Raw genomic sequence first — 17490 nt, 5'->3', positions numbered from 1 at the left:
ATGCCTGTAGTCCCAGCCACTCAGGAGGCTCACGCAGGAGAATCCCGGGGGGTGGAGGTTGAGGTGAGCTGAGATCACGCCACTGCACTCCAGCCTAGGCAACAGAGCAAAACTCCGTCTCAAAAAAAAAAAAGTGATAGAATTAGGCATATGTGTTATATTAATATAAGTCTAGATATTATAAAGTTCAAATCAGATTTTAAATAAGGAAGACAAGGGGTGGGGCATGGTGGCTCATGCCTGTAATCCCAACACTTTGGGAGGTGGTGGTCAGAGCATCAGTTGAGGCCAGGAGTTCAAGACCTGCCTGGCCAACAGAGTGAGACCCCCATCTCTACAAAAACATTAAAAAAAAAAAAATTAGCTGGTTCTTGAAACCATAGATTTCACTTCACTATTCTCAGGACTCATAAGGGTCCATCAGTAAGTACTTCATTCAAGACTTTAAATGTTTACATTTTCATTAGAAACAATTTTGACAGAACCTTTTGGCAAGATTTTATACACAGCTAGCAACAATAATTGCTATATTTACAGTAAAAAAAAAAAAAAAGAATTTTTTTGGTGTCTCGAGATGGTGTCTCGTTCTGTCACCCAGGCTGGACTGCACTGGTGTGATCCTGGCTCACTGCAGTCTCCACCGCCCAGGTTCAAGTGATTCTCCTGCCTCACCCTCCTGAGTAGCTGGGATTATAGTTGCATACACCAATATTTCTTAAAAAGATATTCCGTAAGTAGTATCTGTCACCACTGATTTTCTAGTTAATCCTCCTAATTTGATAAGCATTTACTATACTAGAATATTAGCTTTCTGAATAAGCATGTATTTGAAAACTGACAAGCAAATTATAATATTTAAACATATTTCCAAGTTATATCTCAAATTCCTTTAATATATGTTAACTAGGAACAACTAATACAGAAGCTATGCAGATAGATACAAAGTGGCAGTTTCATCATTTTAATTCTTATTGAGATAAATGAATACATTTGGTATTTACGTGATTTCATTAAATTATACAAGAACACCAGGTCTCTTAATTTTTCTTTTCCTAGTTAGCTGCATGACCTTGACAAAGTTACTACATCTCTGTGAAGTCTGATTTATCGGTAACACTGAAGTGCCTTTTTTTTATCTTACTCTATTGAATTATACAATCATATTATTTCTCTCAAATCAGCACAAAGCTTATAAATTCTAGTACATCTGAATACTCCTATTAAAGAAATACCATCTTGACGGACATAACTTATAAAATGGTGGTATTGAGCAAAACAAGTGTTCTACATCAATGACCAAAGCAAAATTATCTTATAAATAGCACAATGACTAGGACTTTAAATAATCTGTACTTAAGTACTTAAGATAAATTGTTAAGTAAAACATTACTTTTTCCTTTTGTGTGATAACTTTAAAAATTTTGATAACTATTAATATAAAAATGAAAGTACTGTCCTCTAGAATAGTATCATCCAATAGAAATTTCTGTGATTACGGAAATGTTCTATGCTGGCTAAAAATAGAGGCCACTAACCACATGAGGCTACGGAACTACTGAAATGTGGCTGGTGTAACTGATGAACTGAACTTTGGTTTTAAAATTGTCAGTTATTTAAGTTTTGTCACGTGGCCACTATGTTGGACAGTATAGCTCCAGAATTAAACATTGATCTTTGCTTCGTTTTTTGAAAAAGAAGCATCATTACCTAAGTGGGAGCTTCTTAAACTTCATTAAAAAAAAAAAAAAGGGAAAATTCAATATCCCTTTTACTTGACTGCAATAAACACTGCATCGAAAATAAAGCATTTCCTCAAAAAACAATCACTAGTCAAGCTATTGTTAAACGACATGCATTAAGAAATAAGTGGAGAAGGCCGGGCGCGTTGGCTCAAGCCTCTAATCCCAGCACTTTGGGAGGCCGAGGCGGGTGGATCACGAGGTCAGGAGATCGAGACCATCCTGGCTAACACGGTGAAACCCCGTCTCTACTAAAAAATACAAAAAAAAAAGCTAGCCAGATGAGGTGGCGGGCGCCCGTAGTCCCAACTACTCGGGAGGCTGAGGCAGGAGAATGGTGTAAACCCGGGAGGCGGATTAAATAATCTGGAATGTAAGTAAAGCAAAATGTATCCTTTCTTCTTAATAACAATTAAAATAATTGTATAATTAAATAAGTAGATATTCCTTTAAGACTATCTTTAATTTAAATGAAAATTAATCCAAAATTTGTTTAAAGTCACAGTACTCAAAAATTTTCTACAGCTACACTTTTTACAGTACCTGAAAGTTCACAAAGACAGACAGAAAACACTCCGACTTGCTATCAAGATGAGACTCAGCCTCAAGTGTAGTATTTGAGACCTGACAAACACAGACACTAATGCTGACCTTACGGATTTGTTAATGGAAAATATATTTTATGTGGGGTAAATGGGAAGTCTCTATACTAACTTTGCAATTTTTCTGTAAATTTAAAACTGATCTAAAATAAAACATTTATTAAAAATACAGTGTGTGAATACAATCTTTTCCATGGATGAGTTAATATCTGAATAGAATTAAGTGCAAAAATTATGCTATTTTCATATTTGTCCACTTTGCTTTACCTTTCTCTTTGAAAATTTTCTAGTCCAATTATGAGATACATAGTTGTTTCCCTGAATTTCCTATAATCCTGATGCCACTCCTGTAAGTGAAAGAAAATATTAAAAATGTTCAAAGTAAGATTTAAAAAATACCATGAAACTGTTCAAAAATAATACACTATTCTGCTACTATTTGAATTAATATAAACAAAGAGTTCAAAATGAAGATACATCAGAAGTAAAATAAGACTTTACTTTCTGGCACACAAGACTATTTATTAATATAACATTAAATCTAAAAATTATCAGGCATTGATATGAAATTAAACAATAAAGATTTTACTAGCAGATAACAGAAATATAAAGGCAGGATAATCCATCAGGTCATCTCAAAAATTCATCAGTATAAAATCATATTATTGAAATATTATTGTATCTACATCAACTCATGGAAGAAAATGAAATTATTACACTGAGTATGAATCAAAGCTTGAACACTTATACTTGATACATAATTTTAAGAAACTAAAAAAAAGTTATGATAGATTTATTTAACCTTTTAACTTTGCAAATATGTGGTAAATTTGACTTTAAGTGTGTAGGTGAATAGTTTATTTACATGAGATATGGTAAAAGAATAGCTGCAGTTCACATCTCAGTGCCCCTCCCCAGCCCCCAAACAACTACAGGGCATGTAATAAGACTAAATAATTCTAAGGTGATATCCTATAACTCTTAAAGAGAATGAAGTCAAGATTTTCTTAACTTACTTTATAATAATAGACTCAAGAAAAATAACTGAAATTCAGTATAGGATAAATTGGAAAGAGAATACTGATAACAAAAGTGTTAAGGCTTTTATATAAACATCATAAACAAAAATAAGAAACACAGACACGTTATTAGCCAACTATATTCTCTTTGAATATAAATTTTTTTTTTTTTTTTTTGAGACAGGCTCTCACTCTGTCGCCTGGTCTGCAGTGCGTGGCATGATCACAGCTCACTGCAGACTCAACCTTCTGGGTTCCAGCAATCCTCCTACCTCTGTCTCCCAAGTAGCTTGGATTACAGGTGCACGCTTCCAGTTCTAGTTAATTTTTAAATCTGTTTTGTATAGACAGGGTCTTGCTGTGTTGGCCAGGCCAGTCTCAAATTCCTGGCCTCAAGCAAGTCCCTGTGCCTTGATCTCCCAAAGTGCTGGGATTATAAGCATGAGCCACCACACCCAGCCTTAATTTTAATTTTCAAGACATAACTTTCATGCTATTAGATATTAATAACAAATAAAGGTAAAATTTGTCCTGCAAGAATAAAGTTAGCTTTTCTGGGGAAGGTCTTCAAACTGTCATTCCTTGTTGTCATCAGAATTGCCTTGGAAGTTGTGAGTACGCAAACTTTTTCTGTAAAAGGTCAGACAGTAAATGTTTTAGACTTTGCAAGCCTCATCTTCGGTTACTCAACTCTGTAACTGCAGTGTGAAAGTATCTACAGAAAATATGGATACAAATGACCATGTTCCAATAAAAGTTTATTTACAAAAACAGGTGGTAAGCTGATCTGCAGGCTATGGTTTGCTGAACCCTGAACTTAGAGCAAGATCAAAAATATGAGGAATATGCAGACTCTAAAAACAAGTCATTTAAATACTTGTATGATTTAATGGCCCTGCAGTTAGAATATGAGAAGGTTTGTGAATAAAAATATGATGAGTCCAATCCGTTGAAGCAAACTAAAGGAAGTGGTGCAGAATCAAGTCACAATTAAAAATCAAGTCCCATGAACACCAATCTTGGGGACAAGGGTAGAGCTCTCAATCAATTTGAAGGGTACAGATTTGGAGTCATTATTAGCTAAAAGATGACTTGACTTGCTCCTCAGGGTCAAGATAAAACAGATTTTGAATTTCTCTGGCTCTAGATTACATATCCTGGTCAAAAATATCCGGTCAATGAGTGCCTTTTATGGATAAATCAGTGTCTTTAGGTTTCTACCTATGTTGACTTCTAAACAGCTTTGCACAGGAGCCTTTCACAACTGAAATGAATATTTGCATATGGAATGAACAAGAAATCAAATTTTATTTATTTTCCAGAACTATTTATTAAAAAGTCTTTCTACTGTTCACTAATTTGCTTGTCAGAGATAGGAGGTGGACTGGGATCTTTACATTTCCATAACATTTTTCAGTCGGCTTATCAAGCTCCATAAAACATCTTGCTAGAATTTTGATATGGCCTACACTGAATTTATAAAGCATTTGGGGGAAAAGTGGTATCTATATATTAATAATATCAAGTTTTCCAAATACCATATGTATTCCCATTTATTTAGGTCTTTGTGAATGTCTCCCGATAAGTATTATAATTTTCCCCAAAGAAGTAACCTGCATCTTTTGTTAAATTCATTTCTATATACTCCATAGTTTCAGATACTATTGTAAATGGTCTCACTTTTATATTTTCTCATTTTTTTTTTTTTACTGGCATAAGGGAATAAAATTGATATCTGACACAAGTTTGCATGTTGCAAAGCTCTCTTACTAGTTCTAATAAATCAGTTGTAGATTTTATTTGAATTTCAAGATAAAAAAACTACAAATAATGATGTCTTTGTTTCTCTTTTCCAATATTTTACTTTTCACTTATTTTCGTTGCCTTGTTTTTGATAAGAAAAATTTTAAACTTTCAATGCTCACAATTCTATATATTTGCTGCAGTTTTATTATTTATTTTTGTTTTTAGAGACACTCTGTAGTGAATTAGGTAGTTACTTTATATGCCAAACTAGCTAAGGTTTTCATCAATAATGAGTGTTTTCTCTATCTTTCCTCTTCTCTCTTTATGTAGTGAATTACACTAATTGTTTAGGGAATCTAAAGTGCCATAATTAAGTTTGTAAATGGAACCAAATATTAAGCAAACGCACCCAAGAAAACAACTTAAAATTTACTAGATTTGTAAACTTAAAAAAGACAATGTATAAGGTTAAATTTAAAAACTTGAAGAAATACTAGGTGTATGAATTCATCAATTAAAATAAAGAATATTTTAAAGCCAAAGTTGACAAAAAGAATTTTGTGCACAAAAAAATCCCACAAGCACAAGTGCCTATGTAAGTGCTCTCTCACACACAACACTGTCTCACAATGACAAATATATATGGCATATAGTGACTACAATGAATCTCTAACTTCCCCAAAATATATCTGATGAATTAAAGTGAGGAAAAACTACAGCCCACAGTGTATAATTTGCACAGTGTAGTGCAACAGTTAAAGTAGGTTCTACTAGCCAAGCTGTGAACTTGTGGCTATGAAAACCTTAGGCAGGTTACTTCACTGTTCTATGCCTTATTTTCTCGTGTGTCAAATGGGAATAAGAACACTACCTACCTCACAGTGTTACTGTCTGAATTAAATCAGTTAATACATGTAAAGGGCTTAGACAAATGCCTGGCATAGTGAACCAAGATCGCGCCACTGCACTCCAGCCTGGGCGACAGAGCAAGACTCCATCTCAAAAAAAAAAAAAAAAAGAAAGAAAGACAGAAAAATGCCTGGCAAATAGTAGGCTCTTGATAAATATTACTTGTTAATATGATGTAACAGCAATTTCTAAGTTGATTTCAAAATTAACCATGTATTTTTACTTCGTTTTTAAGCTAGAAAAGTTCATTTAAAAAGTAGTTGAGAACTAGTATTGAAATAGAAAACCAAAAATCTTCCTTTTTTGATTTTAAACTTTTTAGTCTACATGCTATCACATCATGTTAATCCTAAAATCATTTATAAAATTATTAATTACTTGAGCATTGACCTGGAAACTTAATTTTTTACTCACCATTCATAACAAATTCAACTTCTGTTGGGCTGAAATGAAAGGAGTATCAGTGAATTACAGAATCCCTAAATCTGTAGTTTAACCTCTATAAAAGCACATTACCTCATATTCCTCCAAGTTTACTTCTTCAGGTTTTATCATTTCCAGTTTGGCTTGAGCAACTTTCATTATGTTGTGACACCTTAAAAAAAAAAACATATATATGTGTGTGTGTGTATATACATATTTGTAAATCAAAAGCAAAAGCCATAAACACTTAGCAAAAATAGCAATACTTTTTTATAGAAACAACTTCAAATAACCTTAAGGGAAAAATATTTTTGGGACCAATGTTGGAGAATTACAAAGAAGATAGGAGCAATAACTCTAATTCAAATTTACTGTGTTGTATTGATATATGGCTTATAAATTACATTTAACTAATACAGTTTGCATACGAAAAAAATGAAACTTTTTAAAAATAATGTGCACCTATTAACCAAGCTCAAGAGACACTGCATTTTCTCCCCCTACCCCACGGTATTATTTACTCTCAAATACTAAAAAGAAAGAGTCTAAAATGTGCCTATTATCTCAGGTAAAAATGGAAACATTCCAGTGGATTTTATGATCTGAATCAGTGACAAAGAAATCCTTAGAAAATGTATTTATTCACATGTGCGTAACTCTGTCTTTCAAGCACAAGGTTATCAAAACAGATTAACTAGTTATAGTCAGATAATTGCAAAAGATTGAAAAGTCAATGTGATTACTCTATTAATATCTTCTCCAAATTAAACAGCATAGATCCAATGGAACTCAGTACACTGATAGTACCAATAACAAGGGTCACAACAACCCTATTTCTGACTCTCTGCAGTCATATGTATCAAAATAAATCATGTCCATACTGCTACTAATACAAATAGTAGTGGCCAACATTCATTGAGCAATCAACCATCTATCAGATATTGTTCACAACTATTTATTTGTATTATGCACAGAATCCTACATTTCACAGCACATACGTAGCAAGGTAGGATTGATCCAGATGCTTTGCTTCCCCTCATATTCTTCACTACACACTTTTCACTCAGTATTTTTGAGACATTCATAAAAGGATAATCATTTCAGAATTAAAATTACAATGAACTGCAAGACAGCATCAATGTTTTTATATATGAAAATAACTTTCAATACTCTATTCACATGGGCCCTAAAATTGTTTCCTAGTGCCATTCATTCTAATTAAATTGTGATTTTTAACATTAGTAGTTTTATAGGACTTTCTGAATAATTCTTTATAAAACTAATAATCCAGAGAAAACATTCTCTGGAAATATTCTATAGAATATTTTCTATATTCTACAGAAATTTCTATAGAATATTTTCTCTTTCCAGAGAAAATGTTTCTGCGTGAATCTAATTTAACCTTTCTAAGCCTCCTCTTTATGTCAAAGAATGTTTATATTTTATCTGCAAGACTAAAACCTTTTCTCCAGTGAGTCTCTAATAAGGGTGATTTTGCTCCCCTAGGAGTTATTTGGCAATACCTGGAGATATTTTGGTACGCCACAACGTGGGAGCTGCTACTGTCATCTAACAAAGAGATGAGGGATATTATTAAATATCCTACAATCATAGGACAGCCCCAACAACAAAGATTTATCTAATTTAAACTATGTATATAGTACAGAGGTTGAGAAGCCCATTTTTGTTTCTAAAATATTGAGTGTAGTAAGTGCAGTGATTACTTGATTCACAATTAAAATTTATTAAAATGATCTAAATTATTCTCAGTTCAAACTTCAAAAGGCCACAGACTCCAGCAACTGTTCACATTGAGTTCAAATTGTTATGTATTTATTAAAATATGTGCCCATGCATATATAAAATAAATGCTCAAGAAATTATCCTGGGAATCTGCATGAAAAAAAAGAACAATTTTAGCATAAGAATTTTATATTTTTAAATTACCTTTCATCAAAACTCAAATTTCTGTCTCCAAATTGTTCTAGCAATGTTTTCTCAATGATTTTCTTTGGTGTCTGGTTCTGGATAAAGTAGACCACGACATGATGTAAACGATAATCGGTTTCTGGTGGGGTGTCTTCTTGGGCCAACTTAACCAACCTTGCATATTCCAACTTAATTGCCTGGAAAAAGCAATGAAAATGACAACTTTGGTTAATTATTTAAACACCTAAAAATCCTTCAATATTACAAGTTTAATTCTTCTTGCATTTAAATATTTTTTTTCTTTTTGGCTTTTAAAGTATTACAAACAAGGCGGTACATCTAAGAATACAGTCCCATGTTCCACAGTCTCAAAGCATTTCCTGAATAACTGACCACAGAGTTCCTTCAATTTTTTTTTTTTTTTTTTCAAATGAAGTCTCGTACTATCCCCTGGGATGGATTGCAGTGGTGCGATCTTGGCTCACTGTAGCCTTCACCTCCCAGGTTCAAGCTATACTCCTGCCTCAGCCTCCCAAGTAGCTGGGATTACAGACACCTGCCACCACACCCAACTAAATTTTTTGTATTTTTAGTAGAGATGGGGTTTCACTATGTTGGGCAGGCTAGTCTCAAACTCTTGACTTCATCATCTGCCTGCCTCAGCCTCCCAAAGTGCTGGGATTACAGGTGTGAGCAGCTGTGCCTGGCCACAAAGGCCCTTCTTTATCCCTTCACTATATAAATGTTCTTTTTGTTTCCACACATGACAGTGGTAAAATAATATGTCTAAACTTACAATGTGAGTAATTTTGTAAAATTTATCAGAGCCTAGTCTAAGTCTATTCACAGACATCATAAGATGGAGATGGCAAGTTTTCCCATTCTGTTTTACCTTTCTAAGCATCAGTTTGAATAAGAAAATTCTAGAGTTGCTATATAGCTCCCAACAATACTTAAATCTGAAAGGAAATTGTTCTTAAATGCATAGTCGTATTAATGAAATTAACTTTTAGCTGAATAGCCCACAAATAAGGAATGCAACATCAAGCCCTGGGGTTATAATTATCACAAAAAGTAGTACTCATTGCTTTTACAGTATGTAAATTTTATTAATGTAAGAATAATAACAGTTATATATTATCACTATTATTACCTTGAGGTTTAAACTTAGTTTTTCTTTAACAAGAATATCTCATACAAATAAGGGGAAATAACAAAGACTAATGCATGTTTTAATACACAAGCAAAATCCAGAAAATATCTGACCATATAGAAATATATATAGACTTACACATCAAATATTGTTATGTACAAGAGGACCATATGATTAAGATAAAGCTTTTCATATTCATTTATATTATATTTACATGTAAATTCTAGCTCTAATAAGCATAAACATTTTGAGCTTCAGGCAAGATTACAAAAAATCCATTCAATTAAAAAGTCTTTTTAGTTTAAAAAGTGCATGCCTTTTTAAGTAATTCTTTGACATCTAGATGTTATGACCTATATGACTGTATTTTACAGATGGGAGAAAAAATAACTGATAAACATTAAATGAAATAATCTAGTTACGTAATATCATACTTCATTAAAAGGAAGGCTAATATGTTCTTTCTATGCAGCCTAAGATTATAAATAGAATAAGGAAACAAATTATTCTAAAATACTTTTCCCTTGAAAAAAACTAACTTTTTTTTGAGGATATACAGTGTCATTCCAAAGTCTTATGTGAATAAATAACGCCATAAATATCAACTGTATTTTAATATATAAGATTATCAACGCTCACTGTGTGCCTAGTTAGCACACAAAAGCTTTGCTTAGAACTCATTAAAAATCTTCCTATTATCCAAATTTGGAAAAAAAAAGGGGGGGGGCACATACATAATAATCAAAGTATACTGAATTTGAGAATAAATCTAAAACATTAACAATTCAATTACTGTTCTTGTTGATACGAACTTTAGACAATGATTGTCACAGGCTACAGGTCGCTAATCTGAAATGCTTGGGACTAGAAGTGATTCCAATTTTAGATTTTTTTCAAATGTTTGCATTATGCTAGTTGGGTATTCCGAATCCGAAAATCAACGATACTCCAGTGAACATTTCCTTTGAGTATCATGTTGGCACTCAAAATGTTTTGCATTTTGCAATATTTCAGATTTTGAATTCTGGATTTGGGATGCTCAACCTGTAACAGACTTTTAGAATATTCAAATATTTCATTCATCATACTTTAGTCCAAAATAGCATGAGCAAAATAAAACAAATTTGTAGCGAGTCTCTTAAAATAATATTGCAGGTTTACATACGTGGAATGATCCCACCAAATGGTCATCAATCCCCTACCTACTTTCAAAATAGAAGTTGTTTTAATAAATAGCAGATTTCTATTATAGAGCTGAAATATATAATAACTTCTTACACTCTAAGATTATATGTTCACTTCTTGATTTTGCTGAATTTAAGATTCTCCTAATTTTCACAAGCAAATTGCCAAAGTCACAGTATTTTTCAATATATAGGTGTTTAAATCAGCAGAGGTAGAAAGACACTTCTAAATTTCTAGGAGCTATTTTTCAATCACACAAGAAAACATTTTTACCAGCATAAATGCATTTCTTAACTATTTTTATACACTTCCTTTTTAAGAAATTAACTTCTAAATTTCTAGAAGCTGTTTTTCAAACACACACAAAAAAATTTTACTAGCATAAATGCATTTCTTAATTATTTTTTATACACTTCCTTAAGAAATTTTATGGCTTCTAAAATATACTGGAATCATATTTATCCAAATTCCCAACAGATGTTCCATGCTGGTATATTTAGCAGAGTTCTACACAATCTGCCATTATGAGTAAAGTTAACATTATATTTGTCTCATATTACCTCCTCAGAATCCTGTTGGCAGCCTATGCTAATTATTTTAAGTTAATTATCACAGACACTGCAATGAAATAACCATGCATTTGCTAAATGAAATGTGACACTAGTCATTAGATGACAGAACTGCTTTGTATTTCATTTTTTTAACTTTTTTCACTACACCTTTAATCAGGCTCAATGCCATTTATTCAGTCTTATTTCCTATCACCCTGCAACAAGGATCTCCCTTCTATCTAGGTTAGGCTTGTCTCCTCACAAACGCACACATGCCTTTGTTTCTTCTCCATTATGTGTGATATCCTTTCTTGCTCATTCCCCATCTACCTACAGATGACCTATTCAGTAAAATTAGTTTTAAGCCATGCTTTTGAGACTTTGTTCAGTTCTAAAGATGCAAATAAATTCTACCTAGACTTTTCTCTACTTTTCTAAATTATATTATAAAACCATATTCTAAATTTATAACTTATTGACTTCATTTTTTATATAAATGCTCTCTCTCTCTATATATATATGAAGATATCAAATATATAAATATTTATATTCTGGAGGCAGTTAAATCTAATGGGAAACTGATGAAATTAAAATTCAAAAAGCTAGATACGTCATTTATAATTAATTGTGACATAGAATAAGGCACATAATCTTCTAAGTCTGACTGCTTCTTATCTCTAAAATAAAGTTGGTTAAGAGAGTTTATGTGTATTTTAAAATGCCTATGGGCTATTTTTAAAAAACTGACAGTGCTAAGAAATGAAGAAAACTTACTTCAAATTCCAGAGGACTGAAATACTATGGGCCATATTCTTTGACCACACTGTAATACAAATAGGAATTATAAACAGAGCTATCTTCCAAGCTAAACACTTAGAAAATTTAAAATATGGCTCTAAATTATTCTTGAGCCAAAGAAATAAAAAACTGTACTAATATGGGAATCTCAGATATCAAAATCTATTGGGCTGTTAGTCAAAAAAACTTCCAGGCCAGTCATGGTGGTTCACGCCTGTAATCCCAGCACTTTGGGGGGCCAAGGTGGGCAGATCATCTGAGGTCAGGAGTTCGAGACCAGCCTGGACAACATAGTGAAACCCTGTCTCCACTAAAAAATAGAAAAAATTAGCCGGTGTGGTGGTGGGCACCTGTAATCCCAGCTACTTGGGAGGCTGAGGCAGGAGAACTGCTTGAACCTGGGAGGCAGAGGTTGTGGTGAGCCGAGATCATGCCATTGCACTCCAGCCTGGGCAACAGTGCGAGACTCCGTCTCAAACAAACAAACAAAATTAGCTGGGCATGGTGGCAGGCGCCTGCAATCCCAGCTGCTTGGGAGGCTGAGGCAGGAGAATCACTTGAACCTGGGAGGCAGAGGTTGCAGGGAGCCGACACTACGCCACTGCAGGCTAGCCTAGGCGAAAGAGTGAGACTCTCTCTCTCTCTCTAAATATATATATCTCCAGTTTGAATATAGTTGGAAGGAAGACCAAAGAGGGGAAGAAAACTCACTGGTAGAAATAAGAAAGGTGATAATACAGAAAAAAAATGTTTCAAAATTTCTTGAAGAACAACACATATAACTTTGTTGATAAACTACAGTATCCTAACAGATAATAATCTAGAAAAATATAAACTACCAGAACTGCTTTCAGAGGCAGAAAAACTGAAGAGACTCTGTAAAACTTAAAAGTTTGCTCGAGAAATCTGGTAACACGAAAGAAATCAAGCCCACATTGTTTTAGAGTTGGGGTGTTAGGTCAAATCTTCAAGGACCAGGTAATTTCTGTGATACCTAAATTGCCGCAGGGCCTGAAAAGTAAGAGGAAGCCTCCTTAATGGTTATACAAGGCTGGTATAATTTGTATCCCCAAAATTGACAAATACAAAGCAAGAAACTATAGATCAATTTTGTCTATGTACCCAGATGCCAACACCCATACTCACTTTTGGTAAACCAACAGTGTGGTGTACAAAAAATATATATAACAAAAAATGTTTACAATAATTTTTTAAAGGTAGATCAAAGTTAAGACCTTAAGTATTAAGAATTAAGGAGTTTATAAGTATTAAGAATTAAGGAGAAATCTGTTCAGCATCTCAATAGATGTATTATAAAATTTCTAAATTTCAATACCAATCAGTTTAGTGGGAAACCCTTATCTAGTAATTTGAGAGCATTTTAAAATTCATAAAGTGGAACCAAAACTACACATTGTACATAATAAAACACTGGAGACATACTCATTAAAATCAGAAACTAGACAAGGAGCCCACTACCATTATTTCAGTATTGAGAATATGATAAAAATTTCTGATCACCACAATAAAACCAGAAATGAAACAAGAAATAAAGATATAGAAAATAATTATCGGGAGACAGCTTACTGAAATAATCAAGAAAATAAAATGCAAAAACCATTAGAAAACAAAGAGTTCAATAAAGTTAACTAAATACCACATAAGCATGTAAAATTAATTAGTTATCCCATCACCGACCCTTTCAATAACCTGGTTAAAAAAAAAAGAAAGTGGAAGTAAATGACCCTATTTAAAAAGGCAAAAAAAATTATCTAGGAATAAATTAAACAAAAGGATATAAGACCATTATGAAATAAAATTGTAAAGCCTTACTGAAGAACACAACAAAAGACAATAAAAGTGAAAAGGCATATCATGTTCCTTTTGGGCAAGACTCAAAATAGTAAAAAAAAAAAAAAAAAAAAAAAAAATTATCTATTTCATGTTAAATTAACACAAAAATATAATTCTAAAAGGATTTGGAAAGGAAGTAGCAATTGCTTTTAAAAATCATCATAAGAAAAATGAGACTTTCCAAACTTGTTTATAAAAGAACAAAAATTACTAAGCGTTCTTCTAACAAAATGTGAAAGTGTATTACAAATGATCTATAATAAGATCATTTGTATTCAGTGTATTGTCCAAAAACAGAAAATTAGATCAGTGGAATACAGAGACCCAGTCAGAGCTACTTAGTACATGATTAAGTATAAATCCCTGATAAGGGATTTAGTATATATATGATTTAGTGTATGTGTCAAGTCAGCGTGAAAAGTATGCATTAGTCAATATTTTATGTTTAGACTATCTGAATATTTTTCTATTCAGAGAAAACTAAAATCTTCTATCTAGTAATCAAAACAAAAGTATTATAAAACCATGAAAGCAGAATTAAAATTTTGCATAATTTTAAAAGTGATCACAGGCCCAAATCTATTTTTAAAAAGTTGCTATATTTTGTAAGATCTAAGAAATTATGTATAGTAAGACACAAAAAATAAATTTAGAAGACAAATTATAAACCACAAAATATAATTTGCAAATTATAGATGAATCAATTGTCTTAGAAGATCAAATGTTCATTTAACTAAAAAAAAAACCTCAATGTAATAAACATATAAAGACGAATGACAGTCAACATAAATACCAATTGCCAAAATAGTTATGAAAAAAAAACTGACCCTCACAAAGATCAAAGAAATATATTTTAAAAAATGGGATTACACTTTTAATGTCTTCTTTTAGACAAGTATCAATAGTAGAACAAATTGATGTAACTATATGTAGGCAATTTGACAATATTAGTATTTAAAATCTGCAAGCACTTTGACTTGTCAACTCTGTTATGTTCATGTAAGTGTTCAATAACATATGCACAAAAATGTTCACAATATTGAAAATTACTCAAATATTCAGCAACAACAATGCTAATAAGTTTAGTAAGAATAGGTAACAACTTGGGTGTTCTTTATGTGACAGACACTGCCTGATGAGTTCCATGTGAATTATCTCATTTAACTCTCAAGATAACTCCTCATACAAGTGAATAAACTGGTTCTGATAATTTAATAAATTGCCTGAGGTCACACAATTATTAAATAATAATGCTAGGATTTAAACCTAGGACTTAACCATAGAGACCTTGCTGGTAACAGTTAGTAGGAGACAGAGCTTCTAAATTAGAGTATGAATAAGTTATCAGTGTGCTGACATATTGCTCCCATCAGCCTCTATGGTAGGTGGAAACGTACTAACTTTCTTCAAATTTGTTGTAACATGCATACCCTATTCTAGGAGAACATTTAAATAAATTTTGATACACTCTAGGAAACAAAGGAAAAATACTGAGATAAATCTACAAATCCTGATATGAATAATTACATATATACGAAAAAGAAACTCAAGAGCAAGAAGCAAATAGAAAGAGTATACTTCTACTTTTATTTATATTATAAATATAGGATGAATGTCTGAATCAAAGTCAGTCTCATCTATCTCTCTAGGATATACAAGGAACAATCAATAGATGCTCACTGTGGAGTGAGAATTAGGAAGTGAGAGAAAAACATTTACATTCTACATTTTGGATTATGTATTACTAGTTTACACGTCACTTTTTCTAGGAAGCCCTCTAGGTACTAGCTCTGTTTTCTCATTTTATGTTCTTTTTCCACATTAAACTGGTTCTTTATCATACTAATTAATAACTCTAATTAATGTTTCTTTCCCTAGCAGAAAATGAGGTTCATTAAGGTAGGAACTCAGTCCATCATTATCCCAGCTATACCCACTGGATTTAGGACAATGCCCTGCATATAAACAGGTAATACCTTTTTAGTATGTCCATCAAGAGAAGGATAGAAAAAAATTATAGTCATAAAACAAAATACTATGAGAGGGAAGAAATGACAACTGTATAACATGGATGAAGCTCCAAACACACAGCTGAGTAAAAGCAGCCAGACCAAAAAGGACCTAGAGTAAAAGATGCCAAGTGTATAAAGGTCAACAAGAAAACTAATGTATATTGTTAAAAGTCCAGATAATGGCTACTTTTGGGTATGGACAGACTGTAGTGATGGGAAGGAGGAAAAAGTGTACTTCTGGAGTACTCCTGATGTTCTACCTGTTGGCTTAGTTGGTGGTCACATAGGTAAACACACATTGTGATAACCCACTGAGTCCGAAGTACAAGTCTGAGGGCCTAAAGGCAGGATGTGTAACTGACTTGAAAGATGAGGCACCTAAAACTCAGGCTACAAATGTACATAACCAAGAGGAAAAGAGTCTTCTTTGGCTAAGCATGGAAACACTGGACCACTGACTTGAATTTAACAAGATGCACGCAGAAGTATTTTTTGCATTAACGATTTAGGCCTGCGTATACTTTTAGGGAACACAATTTCATTCATACTATGTTGATAAATATTTCTTCTCCTTCATATTCCTTAAAAGGCCATGTAAATAAGGAAAGTATCATTCAAAAAACAATTCACTGAGTTGTACTTTTCAGCATGTTTTATATTCTAATAAACATTTTTATATCTATTGAATAAACAAAGTGATTAAGAGACATTTCAAAAGTAAAAAAGGGTGATAAAGTTATGTCAAGTGGGGACCATTATTATGAAGCAATGAAACAACTATTGAGAAAAAATTTTCATAATACAAAAGTATTACTTCAATAAACCCTAAGGGTACTCTAATAGATACTGACAAAATATTTACAAAAAAAGAAATGTTAATGTCTTTTAAAATAAATGAAAAAAAGCTACACTAATCCTGTAATTCTAATTATAATATGACCCTCCCACCTCTACACATACATACAAGCAACCAGTACTTTGGAAATATTCTGTTTTTATCTTCTGGCTTTTATTTTTGCTTATCATAGTAACTTTGTATTGCTTTCTTCTGAATTTCATTTTTACACAACAGAATCTTCTCTCCGTAAACCACTGTTACTTGGGGATTTTCTACAGTAGAAACTAGTCTTAACCAATAAAGTTAACTTGAGAGAAGGACTCAAGTTAGTGTAGTATAGCCCAGTCTCATCCTCTTGCTCTTTTTTTTCCCCAGATCTGCTTTGCCTATTAACTTTTCATACTGCATTCTTATAGGGCAGACTCTCATGTGGGAGGGCCTGTGGCTGAAAGAGTTCCTGTGACTGGTTGGTAACTTCCTAATTCGGAGGTTAAACTTTAGCAAGTCTACTTACTCAGACCTGTTTCATATAACAAGGCTGATAGTGGCATCGCCATTTTGATCACTAGCAAACATTTAGAGTATTAAAAAGTTGGTCTAATCATAATACATAAGGAAATCCATATTCAGAAGTACCTAAACGGCACAGAGTTAAAAAGCTTTCTTTCATAGCCAAAAAGCTAATGTAAAATAAACCTGACCAAGATTTTTTCAGGATGTGGCAGGACACAA

General features: G+C 32.7%; 1 protein-coding gene across 4 annotated transcripts in view; it reads right to left on the bottom strand.

The window, feature by feature from the left end:
* USP25 (ubiquitin specific peptidase 25) overlaps nucleotides 1-17490 on the bottom strand; it is a 144878-nt gene that overhangs the window by 6448 nt on the left and 120940 nt on the right. For all 4 annotated transcript variants that reach the window (XM_010376174.2, XM_030914944.1, XM_010376175.2 and 1 more), the window contains 3 exons: nucleotides 8386-8564; nucleotides 6532-6610; nucleotides 2609-2688 (listed from right to left, as the gene is read on the bottom strand). In XM_010376174.2, coding sequence (XP_010374476.1) covers nucleotides 2609-2688; nucleotides 6532-6610; nucleotides 8386-8564 — 338 coding nt within the window. The remainder of the gene's footprint in view (nucleotides 1-2608; nucleotides 2689-6531; nucleotides 6611-8385; nucleotides 8565-17490) is intronic.

The sequence above is a fragment of the Rhinopithecus roxellana genome, chromosome 13 (genome assembly GCF_007565055.1).
Source record: "Rhinopithecus roxellana isolate Shanxi Qingling chromosome 13, ASM756505v1, whole genome shotgun sequence".
Taxonomy (NCBI): domain Eukaryota; kingdom Metazoa; phylum Chordata; class Mammalia; order Primates; family Cercopithecidae; genus Rhinopithecus; species Rhinopithecus roxellana.
The sequence above is the reverse complement of the archived record's forward strand: the minus strand, read 5'-3'. Positions and strand labels throughout refer to the sequence as shown.